Genomic DNA, 19,814 nt, shown 5'->3' with positions numbered 1-19,814 from the left:
ATCCCAGGGTCGTGGGATCAAGCCCCGAGTTGGGTTCTGCCTGAGTGTGGAGGCTGCTTGGGATTCTGTCTCTTTTTCTCTCTCTCTCTCTCAAAAAAAAAAAAAAAAAAACCAACAAACAAAAACAGAATAAAATGAAATAGAACGGAATGCGGTGAAAAAAGATGCGAAATGGTTTTGAACTAGAAAGAAAAGGAGCAACTCCATCCCTAGAGGGTGGGCCATTGCTCCTCACGGGCCAATCTAGCCATCCTCTCCACGCCCCTAGCCTGAGACCTCAAATTAGAGGTTGCCCCTCATAAACATGGCCGCCCCAAGCGGGCCACGCCCCTCAACAAGATGGTGACCTCCAGCAGCCCCACGCCCCCCGCCGCCGCCACGGCCAATGAGGGAGAAGCACGATTTTTGCTCATGCGTGGTGCCGCCAGTGGGTGCGTCCAATAATGACTGGGGGATCCCTGCGAGTAACATGACCAAAAAGAAGCGGGAGAATCTGGGCGTCGCTCTAGAGGTGAGGGGAGAAATGGGGGGTGGGCCGGGTCGTTCGTTGCCTTCTCCCCGCGGCGGGGAAGTGGGTCGGCCCGGCTCCAGGTTGGAGGAGGGGTGAGGGGAGAAAGTGAGGGTGACGCGGGTTCGGGCGAGGGACGTGAGGGGCCGTAGAGAGTCCGAGGGGGTGCCCGGAGATGAGGGGCGGGCTGAGGGAAAGGCAAGTTGTAAAGTCCGAGGGGGCACCAGAAGTGAGGGGACCTCCAGGGGGAAAGAGACGTGGGGGTGAAGGGAAAGCCCCAAAGAGGGCGGGACACGGAAATAAGGAGGCCGTAGTGAAAACGTGTAACTGAAGAGGACGTAAAAGGGGCGGGCACTGGGAGGTGAGGGGGACCCCAAAAGCATGCCTGTGGATGAGGGAACCCCCGCAGAAGTGAGGCGGCCCATACCGTTTACTATATTACTAAATGGCTTAAATATCTCCCGAGATAGGAAGTTTTCCCTCTGGGGTGCTGAAGCTTGTAGCTTGAAAATTACTTTGGCGATCTGTGGGATTTTGTAGAGAATCGTGGAATGATGAAGTTCCCAAAGAGCTTAAAAATAATTGACTGCATATGGAAGGGAAAGAAGATTGAGGCATATTGCTACATGGTACTTCGTTTGCGTTCTCAGTCCTCGCTATGGGCCTGTGAGATTTTTACAGGTGGGGAAACTGAGGTTGCAGATTGAGGCCAGGTGGAAGCAGTGGAGGCGCTGAGAATCAGCACAGGTGATTTGCCCTCTAATGCATCTTGTTTCTCCTGGGTTACAGTTCCCTAGATTACTGTCCCAGTGCGAGAGAGACAGATACAGGGTAATAGTCTTCCTGAACTTACTACCAGTAAGTAGTTCTCAGACTTTAGAATGTATTAAGAATAATTTGTCGAGCCTGTTAAAAATGGAGAGTTGAATCGTCTTCTATCCCGAGTAATTCAGTAGGACTTGGGTGTGTATTTTCAACAAAGAATCTGCTTTTTTTTTTTTTTTTTTTAAGTAGGCTCCATGCCCAACGGGGGCTTGAACTCATGAACCAAAAGCCAAATGCTTTACCAGCTGAACCAGCCAGGCGCCCCCAGGAAGCTCCATTTTTAACCAGCTACACACACCCATGCCGATGCAGAAGGTTTTTTATACCACCTCTTGAGAAATACTAGCCTACGTGGCACGAAAAAAAGGTTGATGGAAATGTGAACCTCCCTCTAGAAGAGAATATGATTGGAAAAATGAGGTAGCACTGTGTGGTGGGAAGAGCATAGACTTTATAACCTGCATTAGGACATAGTAGGCTGCTGTAACAGAAATTCAAAAATTCAGTGGCGTCAGAAAGTTTATTTTTTTCTAGTAGGACAGAGCAGGGATTGGCAGATGTTGTCTATAAATGGCCAGATAGTACATTTCTAGGCTTTGTGGGCCGTATGTCTCTGCTGCAACTATAGTTGATCCTAATTATTCACGGATTCTGTCTTTGTGAATTTGCCTTCTTGCTAAAATGTATTCATGACCCCCAGATCAGTACTTGCGATGCTTTTGCAGTAATTCCTACACAAACCGGTGAAAAATTGGAGTCACCTGAGGCCCAGCTAAGGTCGAACAAAGCAGTGCTCTGCCTTCGTATTTCATCTCATGCTGTAAACATGTGTCTTTTTTGTGGTCTGTGTAGTGCCATGTTCTTTGTGTCTCTGTGCTTTTTGTTGGTGATTTTGTTGTTTAAAATGGCCCTCACGTGTAGCACCGAAGTGCTATCTACTTTTCCTAAAGCACAAGAAGGCTGTATTTGCCTTCCAGAGAAAATATATGTTAGATAAGCTTTGTTCAGAGATGAGTTATAGTGCTGTTGGCTCTGAGTTCGATGTTAATGAATCAATAATACATATTAAATAAGGTCTCTAAACAGAAACACAAAAAACAAGGTTTTGTATTGATCAGTTGATAAAACTGTTGTGACCAGGGGCTCACAGGAATCTAACCTGGTTCAGTATTTGCTAATTCATTGTTGGCAGTAACCATAATAGACCATAACTACCATGAATAAGGAGCATCAACCATGCTTAGACAGGCTGTCTTAGCACAAAAGCAGCCATAGACAATATGTGAATTAATGGGTGTGGCTGTGTTCCAATAAAACTTTATTTATGAAAAAAGGCAGGGATTGTATTTGGCCCCCAGGCCAACAGTTTACCAATCCCTGGTCTAGAGTACCAGGGCAGTAGTGGTTCTGCCATATTCCTCTCATCTTGTGACTCTGCCCTTCTTCAGTGCCTTAATTTCACCTCATGAATGAAACTAAGTCACATCCCATTGATGTGTCCACTGGCAGGGAAAGAGAGCAGAGGAAGCATAAACATCACCGTCTTAAGAGTCGTGGGCCCAGAGCGCCCACTTTCGGTTGGCAAAGATGCGAGCCAAGACTCCAGAGCTCACCTAACTGTAAGGGGGCGCTGGGAAATGCATTCATTGGCCAGGAGGCCGCATGCCCAGCTACAGCCCCATCACTGTGGAAGAAGGGCCTGGTGTGTTTAGTGAACAGCCTGCAGTCTCTGTTGCAGATTGCAGTTTACCTCGTGTGGTTTCGAGGCTCACATGAGACCATAATGTGTGAAATGCCTAGCTCACGCCTGGCTCAGGGTGGGTAATCAACAAACAGCGCTCTTATGAGTAGCCTTTGTAGTTCTTTTGCAACCTTCCATCATGGCTTAGGCCCCACATTTGGACTTTAGTTTCCTTTTCCGTGGCATGAAGGCCTTAAACTTAACCGGAGATTAGAAATTCATTGACCGTGATCCCAATACGGATCACAGATGTTTTTGTTTGGCTGACACAGGTTTCTAAAATGTTTCAAATTTGGTGGGCATATGCTCTCCTGGTGTCTTTACTGCTCACGTTCGCCTTTTTTTTTTTTTTTTTTAATCTTGTAGATACTGATTTATTTACATATGTGATCTTGTTCTCTAAGGTTACTTTTTGCTTGGATATTCTAAGATTCGAGATCTGTGACTGTGCACCTTAGGAAAAGCTTGGCATCTGGCTGTCTCCCCCACCTGTTCCTCTGTTGCCCCCAGCAGATCTGAGTTTTGAATGTGCACTGATATTCAGTAGCAGGGGATATTGTCCTCTTATTAAAAGTCATGTGCTCAGAGCCAGTGAAGTGGTGATTTAATCAAAATGTTTGTTAATCTGACGAGTGCAATAAAACCCCCACAAGCGAGTGATCTCAGCACCTGCAAACAGTCTCCACTTGTTGTAATGAAGCAATTACCACTGCCTGCTTGGTGGTTCTCACCCGAAGACTGGCTTGGGCCAGCTGTACTGGGCTGTACCGGGCAGTCACCTCCCAGGACAACCAAGACACCTCCTAGCCGCCTCTGCTTGTGTCTCCTCTTAAGGTCTTTTTGTCCAACCCGTTTGCTACTTTCCAAGATCTCAGAGTTGGAAAAGACTGGCTATGAGTTTTAGCTTCTGAGAGTTAATTCTGCATAATGAGAGAGCATTCAGATGAGATTGATTTTAATGTGTGGAAGGAGGGAAAGGTGGTGTTTCAGTCTAAACTGATAGGATTTTGGCTGAGACAAAACCTGTTTCTGTTTTTTTTAATGTCTGACAGTAATGAGCTGTTGGTCACTGTACTTTTCTTTTGTAGCTACACCGTCCATTCAGGTTGGTGTCTTTAGATGTTTCAACAGCCAGTGGCTCTTAACAGATGTGTGGTGTCCTAGCTGACATCTTAAGGGAGATAACTGGCTTAGATCTGGTCCCCAGTACAAAAATCTGTCAGTTTGGAAACTTTTTGCTACAAGGTACAGGAAACTGACCTATATGGCCTAAGTAAATAGGAATATACTTTTTTTCTCTCTAACAAATTTGGAGGTAAATGTCCCCTGGCATTTATTGGTTCAAAGGCTCAGCTAAGTCAAGGCTGGTATTTCTGCATTCTCTTAGCTATTTCCTCATAGTCACAAGGTAGCTGCCACAGCTCCAGTCATCATATCCAACTTTTAAGTCAGGAAGAAGGATAAAGGAACTACAACACTGTCCCTTTTATCAGCAACGCATAAGCTGTCCCAGGAGTCTTCCAGCTGACTTCTGGAACATCTCATTGGCCAGAACTGGATCATGACCACCCCAAGCTGCAGTGAGTCTGGGAAAGCACCTGTTGAGCTTTTCTAACCTCTGTAATGGAGGTGGGCAGAGGAAGAGGGGTTTGGGAATCAGTGTTGGGTTGGCCAACTAATAGTATCTGCTATAGGAAAGGAAAGTTAATGGGAGTCATTGGAATTCACTGGAATCCTTACCAGAAAAAGAGGTCAGGATCACTGAGGAGTAAGGAGAGTTGGTAAATTGAGGGGAGAAAATGGCCTACACAGGATGAGCACCAGGAGGAAAGAACCTTGACATTGTAATTACTTGTTCGATGTAAGCCACTGCTGTAAACTCCCAGCGGGCATAGAGGGGCAGAAGCACCAAGTTGCTGGTTTGCAAACAGCCCCCTGACCTGGAGGGCAGAGAGAGACCCAAGAAAGGGGCAGGCCACTCCAGACTGGTAGGTGCCAGGTTTAATAAGCAAGGGAACAGGGGCGCCTGGGTGGCTTAGTGGGTTGAGCACCCGATTTGGGTGATCTCGCAGTCCGTGAGTTTGAGCCCTGTGCTGACAGCTCAGAGCCTGGAACCTGCTTCGGATTCTGTGTCTCCCTCTCTGCCCCACCCCTGCTCACGCTCTCTCTCTCTTCCTGTCTCTCAAAAATAAATAAAAACATTAAAAAAATTAATAAGCAAGGGAATTCACATATGAGGCTTGTCCTGGGTGGTGAGTAGACCTCCACACCCGCCTGCCAAATCTTAAGTTTGTATAGAGGCCTTAACTGGGTTCAGTCACGTATGCTGTCCAGATGGTCTCCACAACACATTGGTCTCTCAAGGCTGTGTCCTTAGAACAGCTCCCACTGTGGGAACAGTGGGCAGAACGTACATTCCAAGGTCAGGGGAGGGGTGAGGAGCCTCCAGTTGCCCTAGCCCTGCGCGCAGGTCAACCCGCCTGCGGTCACGCTCCCTTCATTACCTCCTGCGGCACAAAGGTGAAGACACAGTACTGGGATAGGCTGTGTACAAGGCTAAGGGGAACCTACCGGTTTTCTGAGACAAGGGGAAGAAACAGCTTAGTGGATCATGGATATATATTTACTGAATTGGCTTGAGTGGCTGGAGGAAGCACTTGAACCCGCGCCCCTGACGTCTGGGCCCCGTTGAGCGGTTCACTGGTCAGAGGCTAGGAGGCCACGGTGGGGCAGGCAGCTGGACGCCTCCCATCCAGGGGCCAGGAGAGAGGCTCATGGCGTGCGGAGACTGTTCAAGGGCCACTGACCATTAAATGAGCCTCACCTGCTGCCAGGCGCAAGCGACAGGTTGCCGTTGGGCAGGTGATTTCTCTCGGCAGCCCGTGTCTGGCTTCGTTCCACTTGACGGGGGTCAGGAGACTAAAACCTCATTACCTAACACGGCTGGATGTCAGCATGTGTGGAGTGGCTGTTTGCCAGCATCTTAATTAACGAATTCATAAGGCGTGGGGTGGATGCCAGTTCCTGAACAGTGCTTTGAGCCTTTCAGCGATGAAGAAGCTTTTGCTAATTTATCAAAAAACATATATTGGGGGAGAGAAGCGAAAACAAACCCCAAACAGCGTTCTGGCCTGGGGACAGCTGAAGGCCTCAGGCCGGGACTGACGTGGCTCTCCTCGCAGAGCTGCTCAGCACACCAGAAGGTCTCCCAGGATCTCAGAGCTGCCGTGTGCTTCGGCAGGGCCCCTCGTGATCCTGACCCAGGGTGGGGGGGCGGTTCTCCAGAGAAAGGACAAGCCCTTTGGCTGTCTGCTTTTCCTGGAAGTTGTTTGTTGATTAAAAACTGGGAGGGTTTACTGTCTTCATCTGCTCAGCCTGGGAGAGAAACTTCTGATGATTTGGGGAGCCATGGGTGAGGTTTTTGTTTTCTGAGCCACCTCCACAGAAAAACACCCCTTAAGCGGTGTCAGGGTAACCGGCCCTTTGGGGTTTGAGGCTGGTCACCCAGAAAATCGAGGCCCGTGACCCCCATGTGACTTGGCTGTGTGGTCTGACGGCCTCAGATGGAAAGCCCCAGTGCTCTTGCCAGAGACCATCTGTGCAGGTGTTCTGGCCTCTTTACCCATTATAATAAATGTCCCAGGGCCTCCCTGATGTGTGAAAATGATTCCAGAAGTCCAGTTCCCGGGCCACTGGGGCTGGAGGTGAAGCCACCGACACCCTCTTCAGGGCCGTAAATTGGCAAGTGAAAAGAAAGGCCTTGCCCCCCACTGGGGAAAGAAGGACTTGTCAGGGCTAACTAGCCCACCTTTTCCTTCTCGAAACTGGGTCTTTTTGTGAGAAGTTTGGAGGCTGCTGTGGCAGTTTAGGCAATCTGGGGGAGGGTGCCAGGGATGTTCAAGAAGCCGGAAGGTGGGGGCGGGGGCAATTGCCTTTAACATGAGGACAGGCGCTCTGCTCCTGTCTTACTGTCTCCAAGCAGATTGCAGTCAGGTTCTTCCCTCACCGAGAGTATCTGTTCCGCGGACAGAGATCAAGCAAAGCCCTCGTACAGGATTATTCAGAGTAGAGAATCTGTCGAAGCCAGATCAACAAGCTTAGATTGGCTTCGACTGGGATGTGGGATGACTTTGTTCCCCAGAACCCTTCTTTGTCATGAATGTTTTCATGAGGGATTTTGGAGAAAGAGCTTGCAGTATTGGAAGGAGCATAAGCTCTGAAGCAGAAAAACGCAGATACAGATCCCCAATTCTGCCACTTCCCAATTACATGACCTTGCTTAAAATCTCCCCACCGGGAGTTTGCTCCCCTCTACAACAGGGACAGTCCCTTCCTTGCAGAGCTGATGCCGACATCGGTAGCATATACGAAGCCATCTCAGACTGCCTAGCCTGGGGTACAAGGAGCAGAGGTTACGCCCAGGAGCTGAGTGGCTTCGGGCTGGTAGCTCTCTGCTTTCTTCGTTGGGGGTTGGGGTGGGGGAGCAGCTAACAGCACAGACTCCGACTGCCCAGTTCCCCTATGGGTAGCCCTGGACAAATGGCTTCATTTCCAAATGGCATCAATTCCATTTCCATTCCTTAGTTTCCTCATCTGCAAAAGGTGAATACAGGAGATCCCCCTTACCCGTGATGTCAGTTACCTGCGGCCAACTCGGTCTGGAAGCAGATGATCCTCCTCCTGACAAAGTGTCAAAAGGTGGCAGGCAGGTCAATGCTCCCTTACAAAGCCTGTGTCATTCACTTCATATCATTCTCATCATGTAGGCATTTTGTCATCTTATATCACAGGAAAGGTGAATACAGTGCATACAGTAAGATATTTTGAGAAAGAGAGACTCCATTCACATACCTTTTGTTATAGTTTTACTATTATTGTTAATCTCTTACTGTGCCTAGTTTATAAATTAAACTTTATCATAGGTATGTGCGTATAGGAAAAAACACCATTATATGTATATATATAGGGTTCAGTAGTATCTGTGGTTTCAGGCATCCACTGGGGGCCTTGGAGCGTGTTCCCAGCTGACGGGGGGGGGGCACTGAGCAGGGGGGACCACCTCATAGGGTTATCGTAAGCATTCCGTGAGTGAAGTGCTCAGAACAACCTGGAATATAGCTCATGCTATAGAAGTGTTGGCTGCTACTGGTAGTGTGATTTAGTTTTGCATGGACTTTTGGCTTCCAGAAGCTGCTTTGACTCATGCTGTGCCATCTAATACCCTGACACCACGCTCTCTATTAGCAAGTACCTGGCCAGGCAGGTGTGGGATATGCCCCGTGACCACTGTCTGACTTCGGAGGTTAACCTATTCTAGCAATTTCTGTCAGTCACTGGCCAGAAGCTCTTGAGAGCAAGACTGGGAAAACCAGAAATAACTTCCCAAACCAGAAAGTAGAGTGATCTGCATTGTAACCCAGAGCTAAGCCCTGAGGGTGCTTTCTGCCCTTTCCCAGAAGAAAGCCTGGCCCTAGACGGTGGTTTGGGGTAGGCAGGGAGTCACCTCCCAGGCCATCAAGATGCTCATGGGAGCACCATTCATCCACCTTCAGTAGGAACACCTGCAGCAGGGGAGCAGCAGCCTGTGGCTCAAGCTTGTCAGCAGAATATGAGCTGTGCACAGGGCCCAGCAGCAGCCAGACCTGGGGCTGCTCCCCCACCCCTGTGGGGCCTGACCCGACCAGCATGCTGGGCAGTTACCCATGCGTGAGCTGGCACCCGGGTTCACCGTCCCCAAAGAGGCTTTATTCAGGGTTTCGATTCCAGGAGGCTCCACACTCCTGAAAAAAGTGCCTCACGGGATTTCAGACGAATTTTACAGTTTCTCTTAACACAGTGGTTTTATGGCGTTATAGGACCCCAGGGAGACTTCCCGAAAGCTCTGAGAATAAGGTGTATTCCCCAAGTCAGGTGGCAGAGGGGCTTTTCTTAGCTGGCTCAGGGCTCCTGAACTGCCGGGGCAGCACACAGAGCACGCGGCACTCAGCCGCATCTGAAGGGCACTTGAGGAAGAGGCTGCAGAACTCTGCCCCCAAGGACCGGAAATGAAGAAGCCCTTTCTTCCCTTGGCACCTGCCAACAGGATCAGTGGCCCCACTTGGTCTCTGCTGACCTTGACTGCTGGGCTGACTTCAGATCTTCACCTTGTTGTGCAGGAAACATCCCCCACTCTGTGGAGAATCCTTGGTCCTAAACTTCTCACTGAGCCTGCTCCTCTGCCCGCTCTCGAAGCCGCCCCCCAGGCTCTGGGCTCTGATGCCCCAGTCCATGTTTGGGGCATCAGAAAGACAGCGGTTCTCATCCTGATGGCCATGGAATCACTTGTGGGCTTTCTTGTTCAAGTACACTCTTCCTGGACCCTGGTTCCAGGACCGCCTCTGGGACCTTCAACTCCTTCCTGTATCCTTCTGCCTCCCTACCTTACATACTTCTTTTTCCCTCCTCCTCTGCATCTTCCTGCCTGGGCTCAGACCCATAGTCCCCATGGTCTCATCTCAGGGATAAGAACAGACTTTCTGCCAGGGCACCCTGCACACTCCCCACCCACTTCTCTGTCCACTGAACTGCTGCACGCAGGTTTTCACACCTTCCAGGTCCTCAACTCTGTGTGAAGGGCCAGAGGTCACAGCTAATGATAGCTCACACCGCCGCCTTTCTGACTTCTGGTGTCCCTTTATATCTGTGCTTTCACTGGCTGACCGTCATCTCAAAGACTTACAATATTCTTTTTCCCTGTATGAAAATGGACACTTGGTCTTCTGAATACAAACGTAATGCATTTTTTAAATGTTTATTTTGAGAGGGAACACACACGAGAGGAGAAGGGCAGAGAGAGAAAATTCGAGGCAGGCGCCTCGCCCAGCACGGAGCCCCACACGGGGTTGTCTCACGAATTGTGAGATCATACATGATCTGAGCTGAAATCAGGAGTCAGACACTTAACCACCTCAGCCACCCAGGCGCCCCTTGGTATTTTTTAATGTAATTTTACATCGTCAGTATCCACTCTGTGCTCCCACACTGTGTCTAAATGAGTGCCTTGTCTCAGTCCCCCCTTGGCTGTTACCACTTTGCCTGTGACAGTCACAGCCAGCAGTGTTGTCCCCTTTAGCTCCAGAAAAGCCTCAGTACCTGAGCTTGCCTCGGGCCAGCCGTGCTCTTCTTGCCAGTTGACCCTGTATCGTCCATTGGGCAGAAGTCCTAGGAGACACTATGGCCTCCAGAGTGTAACCTTCTCTTCCTATTTGAGTCAGTCCAGTCTCTTTGACAGTCCCTTTCTTAGTCCCGGGGCTTCACATTCCTGCTCTCGGCTTAACTGGATGCCAGGCCCATGGTGTGGCCAAATACGGTCTCCAACTGCCAGGGTCCGCCTGCCATTTCATGTCTCCTCAGAGGCCCATCTGTGCCCACACCACACCTGAATCTGTTCTGCCTTTAGGCACTGCTCTGGCCTCACCCTTGGGCCCAGCCTCAGCAGGTTGGTGCTGGCTCCAGAGCCCCACGCTTCCAGCTTCATCCTCAGACAGGAACATGAGGTTCCCAGCATGCTGTGTCCTAAGCCAGCGTGGTGGGCCAGCCTTTAGAGGCAGTGCTGTTTTGATGGTCTGTGCTGCAGGCCCCCCTCCCCCACCGAACCCTGCCACAGACCCAGAGGATGGCCATATCCCAGCTAGAGGGTCTCCCCTTCCCACTGCTGCCAGCCAGTGAGGAGTGGAGATTCCTCTCCATCACACACCCCACCCACTTCTGTCTCCTCCTCTTACTCTCACCTCACATTAACTCACTTTCCTTTTTGTTCTCCGAAGATCCAGTGAAAGCCATTCTCTGCTAATAGTGATAGCACACACTTCAACTTTTAGGCACTATTCTAAGCACCTTACATGTATTGCCTCTTATTCTGACAACAGCATTTTTTGAAATATGAAACATTAACTTTGTTTTGCACATGAATAATAGGTGCAGAATTAAGGAAGTCCTTTAGAGGGCAAGTGAGCAGTCAGCTGAGGCACCTGATCACAGCCCACACTCCTTACCACCACACTTTTCAGGAACTACAATTTCAGGTTTCTGGGCACTTGGGCTCCCAACTGCTTGTCCAGCTCTGACCCTATGTTTCTAGAATCTGCTTGACATTCATCTCTTTACTCTGGTCCTAACCCTGTTGTCCTCTCTCTTGTCCTGGCTGTATTGTCCTCTATTGCCTTTAGCCCGGCAGCAGAGAGAAAGCTAACCACGGATTATAGATTTGCACTGGGGAATCTGCAAGGTGAATAATCCACCTTGAGAGTGTCATTGTGAGTTGACTGAAAACCCAATGAGAGGCTTCCTTTAAGGCCCACTTTCTAGGTCCTCTCCCCGACTTCTGGGCCCATCTTGAGTCAGTCCCACTCTGTAGCCACCACTCCTGACCCCAGTCATAACTAAAAGCTGCGTCCTGACCTTCCCTCCCTGCCTTCTCTGCAGCCAGGTCACCCTGGATCTTTGCACCCATTATTAAGCTGCTTGAAAGCTGCCTCCTGCTTCAGCAAATGCTGCAGGGTGGTTGCCAGCAGAGTCACCTTCTGAGGACAGGTTTGTGGCCTACTGAAGAGCTTCCTGACAGTCTCAGCCTCCCCTCACTCGGCCCACATCAAGCAGCTGGGTTATAAAAAAAGGGGAGAACTTGCTATTTCGAAGGGAATCAGAGCTGTCAGCAGGACATAAATATTCATAGAGGGAGGTTAGAACTTGAGTCCCTAAAACCTTGATTTGTGTTCGTCCGTTTAAGCCTCATTAAAAAGTGGTAAATGAAAGTGGGGATATTCAGTGGAACTGCAGATAAATTGGGCTTGTTCAGATAAAGGCCTCCTACTGCCAGCTCCACACGCCCTGCCCAGAGCACGACAGCAGATTGGCTTGGCCACTTGTGGTTTGCCAACCTCAATTTAAAGATTTTGCTTAGCGTGAGTTCCCGGTCTTGTTCTGGGCCAATTACCACTTGTTTGGGCACCCGGTAGCCTTCCAGAGATGTTTAGGCGTGGAAATACCGAGCCTGCTTGGGGACATTTGAACCAGGACTTGGCCCAAGGAGTGGCAGGAAGACATCTGACGCAAGAGTGAGCTCTAAGGGAGGGTTTCAGGCTCTAGTTTCTACATGAGGCCTAGATCTATCTGTAGCCCCTCGGCCCCATCCACGTTCAACTGCAGTCCTTCCTCCGTGGCTACAAACACAAAGACTGCAGCAGGACAGGCTTTGTGGTGATCACAAAGGGGAGGCAGACGGCCCCCATTCTAGGATAGGAGCTACAAAGTCAGGCATCCTTAGGAGCCGGGCAGCCACATTTGCAAGTGGAATGGGCCAGTCTGGGCTAGACTTGATCCCTGGGCTACAAGTTTACAACATCTGCCCTAGGGGTTCCCAGAGTATAGGAAGGTAAGGTTTAGACACCCGTAGCTGAGATGACATCGTGTGCAGTCAGCCTTAGGAGAGCCAAGGGAAGGAAGTGATACCTCTCCAGTCAAGGGCAGCAGAGAAGGCCTGTGGAGGAGGTAGCACTTCAAGAACTAAGCTTTGGGACCTAGCGTGGAATTTGGTGCCCTGATTGTGGTTTGCACACCATGGGATGGAAACAGCAAGTCTCAGGGCCCCAGGAGCTGGGCTGTGCGTGTCGAGGGTGCTGCTGGAAGAGGGGGCTGCGTGGTGGCCTACACCACCTGCTGTTCTCGTTCAGCTCCACTGACCATCACGTCACGCTCTTGCTGTTCCGAGCCTGACTGCCCAGTGCTTATTTCCCTGTAGCGCAGGTTCCAGGACAGCCTTCGGCCTCCCAAGGCACAGGCCCCAGTTCGTGGCTGGGGCTATTCCCCAGGACAGTCCTTCCTTTGGTGCCCATTAGCAGAGAAATGACACAATTAACCAGGCAATCAACTCAGGGCTCTTCAGTTGCTCCCTCCCACAGGGCCTTGCCTCTGGAGCTGCAGTTGGCAGGTGGCTGAAGCTGTAGGGAAGGGAATAGATGGTATGTCTAGAGCTAGGCGTTGGGACAAGGCAAAGTGGCTGACCCAGAAGTGGCTGGGATGGGTGCTGGCCAGGGAGAGGGGCAGAAGGCTTCAAGTGCATCTCTCCTAACACAGGCCTCAGAACACCTGCCTGGGACTCTGGGATCTGCACTTGTAATCACTGATCACTGTCTCTACAGGGGCCTCTCTGGGAGGAACTGGATAGAGAACTGACTGAGACCAGTTAAGGAGAGGGGTGCTCCAGTCTGACTCCTCGAAAAAGTCCTTCCCTTTGGGGATCCCAGCCTCCCATATAGAGGTCATATTTGCTATCCCTCTCCAGAGATGTGATGGAAAATTGAGCATCATGGGACCCCAGGCACTATTCAGTCACCTGCCACTGAGGGACACTGGGCCCTCTGAATCTTCCCACCCACCAAAATCTAGGCTGCCTCCAGCAGGGCAGAGGTATAAGAACAGACCTGGGCCCAGAGAGGTGGCAGATTAGACACCTGGAGACAGATGGACAGAGATGAACTTTCAAAGCCACATACATGATACCAGGAATCAGGCTTGAACGATCCAGTCCAGTATTTTAGAAAACATTTTCCTACAACTCACATTATTTCCCCAAGAACATGACTCTGAAACTATAATAAATTAAAAAAAAAAAGGGGGGGGGGGACTGATACCTTTGTCAGCCAGCCTTTGAGGAGCTTAGCTACTTTGCCCCACAAGCTATAGCTACCTTGATGATAGGCAATGTTTTTGCACAAGAAACAAGTCAGAAACAAGTTTTTGACATGTGTTTTTTTACAGTCCGTGATTTTTTTACAGTCCCGTGATTCTCATGGGAAAATATATATATATTCTTACAACTTAAAACTACCTTAAGTGTGTCAACGCAAGAAATACCTCTGCTTCTTGGCCCCTAGATGTCTAATCCCCATCCCTCGTGTGTGTGGAGTGCTGGGGAAAGGCAGGGCCTCCCATAGCAGTGCCTTGTTCCCTCCTAGACCAGGACTGTCTCAGGTCACTCCTGCTGTCAGCCTGGCCGGCATGCATCCTGGGAAGACAGGGAGATTGCTCCTGACGGCCCCCAACCCATGCCTGGTCCAGAGAAGCGGGGCAACTGTGGGAACTGCACCACACCCATAGCTGTCTGCAGTGGGGCTCAGGCTGCACTGTGTGGAGGTAGAGGACGGCAAAACAAAGATGCTGGGGGGACGGGGTACTGTCCAGGAAGACTCCTAGAGGCCCCTTCTTCCCTATCCAAGGACCCCAACTGTTTTGAAAGTTAAAAGGCTCTGTCACCCATCTCTATCTGCCCATGTGCTGTGTGTTTCAGATCGATGGGCTGGAGGAGAAGCTGTCACAGTGTCGGAAAGACCTGGAAGCTGTAAACTCCAGGCTCTGTGGGACGGACCTGAGCCCAGAGGCCAGGTAAGGCATCTGCCCTTGGCCCCTCATTCTCATCCTGGGGACCTGGCCCTGAGCTTCCATTTGCCCTACTCCTTGCCGCTGGAGATTTGGGCTCCTTGTCCATCATGCCCCGGTGTGCCAGCTGCCCCTCAGATGGGAAGGAAAAAGGCTTGAGCCATAATACTCCTCCCCTTACAGGAAGTCTCTGGAGAAGGAGAAAAACAGCCTGATGAACAAAGCCTCTAACTATGGTAAGAAAGTTCCCTTCCTGTACCAGCCCCATCCTCCAGGCCCAGGGAGCCCACCGGATGATGGGGATCGAGAGGGTTCTTTGGGAGGGAGCCATCCCCCCCTGCCCCTCCACTGAGGCTGTAGGAACCCCACTGTAGGCCCAGCAGCCTGGAAGGAGAGCAGGTTTGTTTCTTTGTTCCAGGGGAGATGGAGAGGCCTACGGGCCTCTTCTTCCTCTGTGGGATGAAGGGGAATGGCTGTAGTCAGGTCCAGAAGAAACTCTCATATCCACCCAGACTTGGGACATCTGTTCTCCGACCACGCCGCCCCCCCCCCCCTTCCCCTCCATTCCATCCCAGGATGAACCTCCCACTTGGGCAGCAGGAAGGGCTACTGTGGGTGGAGCAATGCTGCCACCTTCTGGGCACTGGGGGCAGAGCCAGGTAGAACCAGGTAGGGTGCAGAGCGGGAGGGTGGCTGGTACCACCCCTACCCCCACCCTGCCCCAGCCAACCTCAGAGGAACATGGTCTACAGAGGTTCATCAGACTTCTCTGTTCTGTCCTCCCCGAGAGACCAGACTTGGCCAAGAATCAGCCCCAGAACAGTCCAGGTGACAGGGAACCTCCCAGAGGGACCAGTTTGAATCAACACTGTAAGCACATACACACCCCTGCGTGGGCCCCAATCTCAGTCTGGCCTGCCCAGCGCTGATTTACAGGTACATACCCACTCTTTTATACAAGTAGGAGTGGGATATCCATTTTGCCTCAAGCCCAGCAATTTTTTTTTTAATGTTTATTTTTGAGAGACAGAGAGTGAGCCGGGGAAGGGCAGAGAAAGGAAGACAGAGGATCTGAAGCCAGCTCTGTGCTAACAGCGCAAGATGCAGAGCTTGAACTCACAAACTGTGAAATCATGACCTGAGCCGAAGTCAGACACTTAACTGAGCTACCCAGGTGCCCCTTAAGCCTAGCAATTTTTATAGCCGCAGCATCAACCCCATTTCCCTGGGAGGTACGGTACCTCAGTACCACCCACCTGCATGTCACACGAGGGGATGAATGGATTCAGTGTGGCCATAGGACTGGCCTCCTCTAGAGGCGAGCCCAACCACCTTGTGGGTACAAACTGCTTTCTCTTAGTGTCCCTGGTTCCTGCTTAGCTGGGTGTCCAGCAGGGGGCAGGACTGGAAGCCCTGATGGTGTGGCCCCACCCTGTACCCGCTCCAGCGTCAAGCCCCAAAAGTCCCAGCTACCCCGAGTCTCTAGTTGACCAGATGAGAACACCTGAAAGGATGAGCACCACGTAGCCCCCACCCCCAGCCCAAAGGACTCACCTGGTGATGCCATGCCAACACCTAGCTTGGCTTTCAGGTGTGGCCTTTTTGATAACCCCCTCACACACTCCATCCTCAACTTTCACTGCGTTTGAAGAAACTGCTGAGCAGCATTGCATGGTGGGATTCCTTTGGGCCAGGATCTGTAGCCAAAAGGTTGTGAGAATCTGGGCAGATCAAGGACAGTCATTTTTATAGATAAGGAAGTGGAGAAGCTGGGAAGGAACACATCTGCCCCTCAGAGCAATGTATGTGCCCATTTGTGAGAGAAGCAGACAGAGGAGAGTAGCATATGGGCCCAAACTACCTGTCCACTCCTGTTTCCTCCCAGAGAAGGAGTTAAAGTTGCTTCGGCAGGAGAACCGGAAGAACATGCTGCTCTCTGTGGCCATCTTTATTCTCCTGACCCTCATCTACACCTACTGGACCATGTGAGCCTGAGACTTCTCCACAGTCAGCACGGGGTTCCTCCTTGGTCCCCTGGTCACAACCAAGCAGGCCCTTCAAGCCTCAGGACAATCAAGGTACAGGCGTGTTTCTCCCCGACCCCGACACTGGATCAGGGCTGCCAGCCCAGCCCCTCTTCACTCCTGGTCCTGCTGTGGGGCCTGGGTCTCCAGAAGGACTTTGTGCTGATTCCCCTCTCAGCCCAAGGGAGAGGCAATAAAGAACAGCCAGGCTGCTTCTGTCTGCTGAGTAAATGTCATGGTCTGACTGCAGCTGGAGGGCAGTGGGGGTGGCACTCGGGAATCAAGGAAGAAAAGATGTTCAAGGGGAAGTGTTCAGCTTAGAACTCAGAAGGGAGGGGGAAGGCAGGGTTGCGAAGGTGAGTCCCCAGCTTAAGTGGGGAATAAGGAGACAGGAGGAAGCATGTAAAAGCCAAAACTATTCTGGGAGCCATTTCCAGGGCTTAGGCCTTGCACTACCAGTCCACCGTGCCCACCAAACACACTTTCTTGCCCTCCAGTCAGGGTCACTGCCTGTAATTATGGCATGAAAAAAAAAACCACACGCCATGTAGCAAAGGGTGACCAGGGAAGTGGTCATGTGGAGGTACCACAGGACCACAGAGTTAACCCATCTTCAAGAGGCAAGCAGGGCTGGTGAGGCCTGGCAGAGTAGGCGGCAAGAGCCATGGTAATGACCAGACTTACAGTGACAGTGGGCAGCAAATCAGGCAGGGTTGGCTGGAGTGGGGGCAGGAGCAACAAACACGGCCACCCCCCAACTCTGCTCCCAGCACCAGGGCCAGGAGGGGCAGGAGTGGGAGGCTGAGCAAAGCCGAGCATAGTAGGGCAACCAGAAGGATCAGGGGCTTGGCCTGGAGACTACACCAGTTAGGAAAGTGGAGTTGCCCTAAGAAAGGAGTTGCCCTAGGAGCTCAGGATGTGAGACATCATAGGACCCTTGGGGCCAGGGTGAAGGAAGGAGCCAAAGTACAGCAGGCTGGAGGAGGCCAGCACCAGAGCTGTGGAGCTGGTGGAGCAGCTCTAGCCCTGGGCCGAGAGGGAGGCACCATCGGCACCTGCACACCTCACCCCAAGCACAGCCCCCCCACCCCCACCGGTGCAGGCACAGAATGGAGGGGAGGCTGGCCAGGGGTCAGTGCAACCGTCTCTCCCTCCCTCTCTCCCTCCGGTCTAGGGACACTAATTGGTCTGACACCTCTGTTATTTTAGTCACACAGACTGATCCTGGATTGTCACAGTGCTACCATGGAGTGAGCCGTGTGATTTATGTAAGGGGGAAGGTGCCTCCCTGCCCTGCTGGGCAGTAGGTTCTTTCATCCTCCAGTCCCTGCTTCCAACAGGAGCTGCATAATTTCCGGACTCTACCTAGGTGGGGCCCCTCTCTAGCAGCAGGGCCCACGAGGCCCAGGAGCTTGTAGAGGCTCTGATTAAACAAACCTGCTTTTCTCCCCTCTTCTTAAGTAGAGCTTCCTCCCCTCCTCCAGCCCAAACTGTTTCATTCAAGCCAATCCCAGACCACACCACAGGCATTAAAAATATGTTTATCTTTAATGATCCAAGATTCTGCAAGACACACGGATATACCCAGAACGGGGTGGAAACACACCTTTCTCAGCCGTGCTGCCACCAACCTGGGGGGAGGGAGGGGCTAGATGCTGGCTAGGCAACACCGCGCCCCCCCACCCCCAGGTAGAGTCATTTCCAACCTCACAGGGAGTCTCTGTGGCCTATCGCCATGGAAACCAACCTAGCACTGGGATGGGGCTCTAGGGAGCCCATAAGAGCATCTCTGAGAGGTATTTCCCATTAAAAACAACCACAAGTGCCCTCCCCCACCCAAAGCTACTGCCCAGCTTCCCTTCTTCCCCCTCTGCCAAGACAGAGGAAATGGAGTGACCACAAAAGGACAAACAAAAGTGACTGTACTTCCTACTGGGGAAGAAAAAGGGGGTGAGTAGCAAGGTGGCTGTGGCAAATGGGGGGGGGGGGGGTTGGTGCCATGATTGCCAGAAGGCTGGGTGTGACCCAACCCGAGGTACCTCTGTTGCCAGGGGGCCACTGCTGCTGGGGCATAGAAAAAGGTCTTTAAAGGCTGCTTCCTCTTCTAGAGCTGCCCAAGGTTCAGAACAAAAGGGAATGGGGCCCAGGAAGGCTCTACAACCCCAGGAGGCAGTCATGCCCGCTATCGAGACAGCACTGCCTGTGTCCCGATGCAGTGGCAGGGAAGTATGGCCCACGTGCCTCCCTTCCCGGCCTGCGGGACTGTCAGAGGTCCGGCTGGGACGAACTCCAGGGAAGACCAGGACAGAGGTCAGGGAGGAGATAAAATCATCTCCAACTTGGCATCAAAACAGAGCAAGTTCAAAGAAACAAAACCTTGATTTGTACAGCAGCTGCCCCTGGCCTACACCCACTCGGGGTCGGCCCAATAAAAAGCTGGGCAGAGCACGGGCATGGCCGCCCTCAGGGCAGTGCACGGAACTCAGAAAAGTGAGTCTACAGGATACAAGAGAGAATGGCAGAAACAAAGCCCTGCTGTTCTCTGACACGTCCTCCACTGGCCACACATGCCCTCGGCCCTGACCTCAAACCCGCCTGTAGGAGCAGCATCCTTCAGGCTGATTCCTGGCAGGGAAGACAATTCCCAGGCAGGTCTCTGGGGAGGGAAGTCCAAAAGGTGTCCCAGAAGGAACGTCAGAGTCCTCAGAAGGTCCCCGACTGAGTTCTTCAGGGAGAATGGAGAGGAGACCACCCACCCCTTATGGTCAGGCTGCAGTGACTGTGCTCCCCAGTCCCTTTCCGAGAAGGGGTAAAAAACCAGTACTGTGAGCCCCAGGCAGAGTGCCCTGACTCAGAGAATGACAGATCATTCAGCAGGGGTGGGCATCCCCACACCCTCAGGCGCTGTGCATCTGGATGAATGAGAGGACATCTTCCTTGGACAGCTTGTCTGGGTCCTGGGGCTTCTGGGAGTCATGAACACGGATGCCATCCCCCCACTCCCAGAAGAGCCTGCCATAGTAGCAGATGCTGGGGAGAAGGAAGAGAAAGGAGGTCAGAGGGCTGTACCCGGGTGGAGCAGGACCAAGAGATCACCACCCCAACCCTGGCAACCATGACTTAGAGGACTGATCCTTAAAGGGGTGGGTCATTTAACTCCAGTTGAGGGTCTTCCCTCTAGCAGCCAACAGGTACTCAGTAGGCCCCAGCTCCTTTCCAACAAACAGATGCTGATGCTAATTGTGTCCAACTAGATTCCTAGAATTACTGATATTCCTGGTTTATCTGTCTGTGCCGTTCT

At 51.6% G+C, this 19,814-nt stretch overlaps 2 protein-coding genes across 6 annotated transcripts in view; one reads left to right on the top strand and one right to left on the bottom strand.

Moving 5' to 3' along the window:
* Window positions 1-427: 427 nt before the first annotated feature.
* CCDC167 (coiled-coil domain containing 167) lies at window positions 428-16,744 on the top strand. Its single transcript, XM_040473383.1, has 4 exons — window positions 428-511; window positions 14,401-14,495; window positions 14,673-14,725; window positions 16,375-16,744. Exons 1-4 carry the CDS (start codon window positions 470-472, stop codon window positions 16,476-16,478), a joined length of 294 nt encoding a protein of 97 aa, XP_040329317.1. The 5' UTR covers window positions 428-469; the 3' UTR covers window positions 16,479-16,744.
* A 1,298-nt stretch (window positions 16,745-18,042) lies between these two features.
* Window positions 18,043-19,814, bottom strand: part of CMTR1 (cap methyltransferase 1) — a 49,742-nt gene continuing 47,970 nt past the window's right edge. For all 5 annotated transcript variants that reach the window (XM_040473379.1, XM_040473378.1, XM_040473380.1 and 2 more), the window contains one exon: window positions 18,043-19,543. In XM_040473379.1, the coding sequence (XP_040329313.1) occupies window positions 19,411-19,543 (133 nt within the window). In that variant the 3' untranslated portion in view covers window positions 18,043-19,410. The remainder of the gene's footprint in view (window positions 19,544-19,814) is intronic.

This window comes from Herpailurus yagouaroundi, unplaced genomic scaffold (assembly GCF_014898765.1).
Source record: "Herpailurus yagouaroundi ecotype Mexico unplaced genomic scaffold, PumYag 139, whole genome shotgun sequence".
NCBI lineage: Eukaryota > Metazoa > Chordata > Mammalia > Carnivora > Felidae > Herpailurus > Herpailurus yagouaroundi.
Note: the sequence above shows the minus strand (reverse complement) of the source record. Positions and strands in the feature narration are given on the sequence as shown.

Coding starts and splice junctions, on each gene's coding strand:
- CCDC167 (XM_040473383.1), top strand. CDS start 470: ATGACCAAAAAGAAGCGGGAGAATCTGGGCGTCGCTCTAGAG. Junction 512..14,400: donor ATCTGGGCGTCGCTCTAGAG/GTGAGGGGAGAA, acceptor TGTGTGTTTCAG/ATCGATGGGCTGGAGGAGAA. Junction 14,496..14,672: donor GACCTGAGCCCAGAGGCCAG/GTAAGGCATCTG, acceptor CTCCCCTTACAG/GAAGTCTCTGGAGAAGGAGA.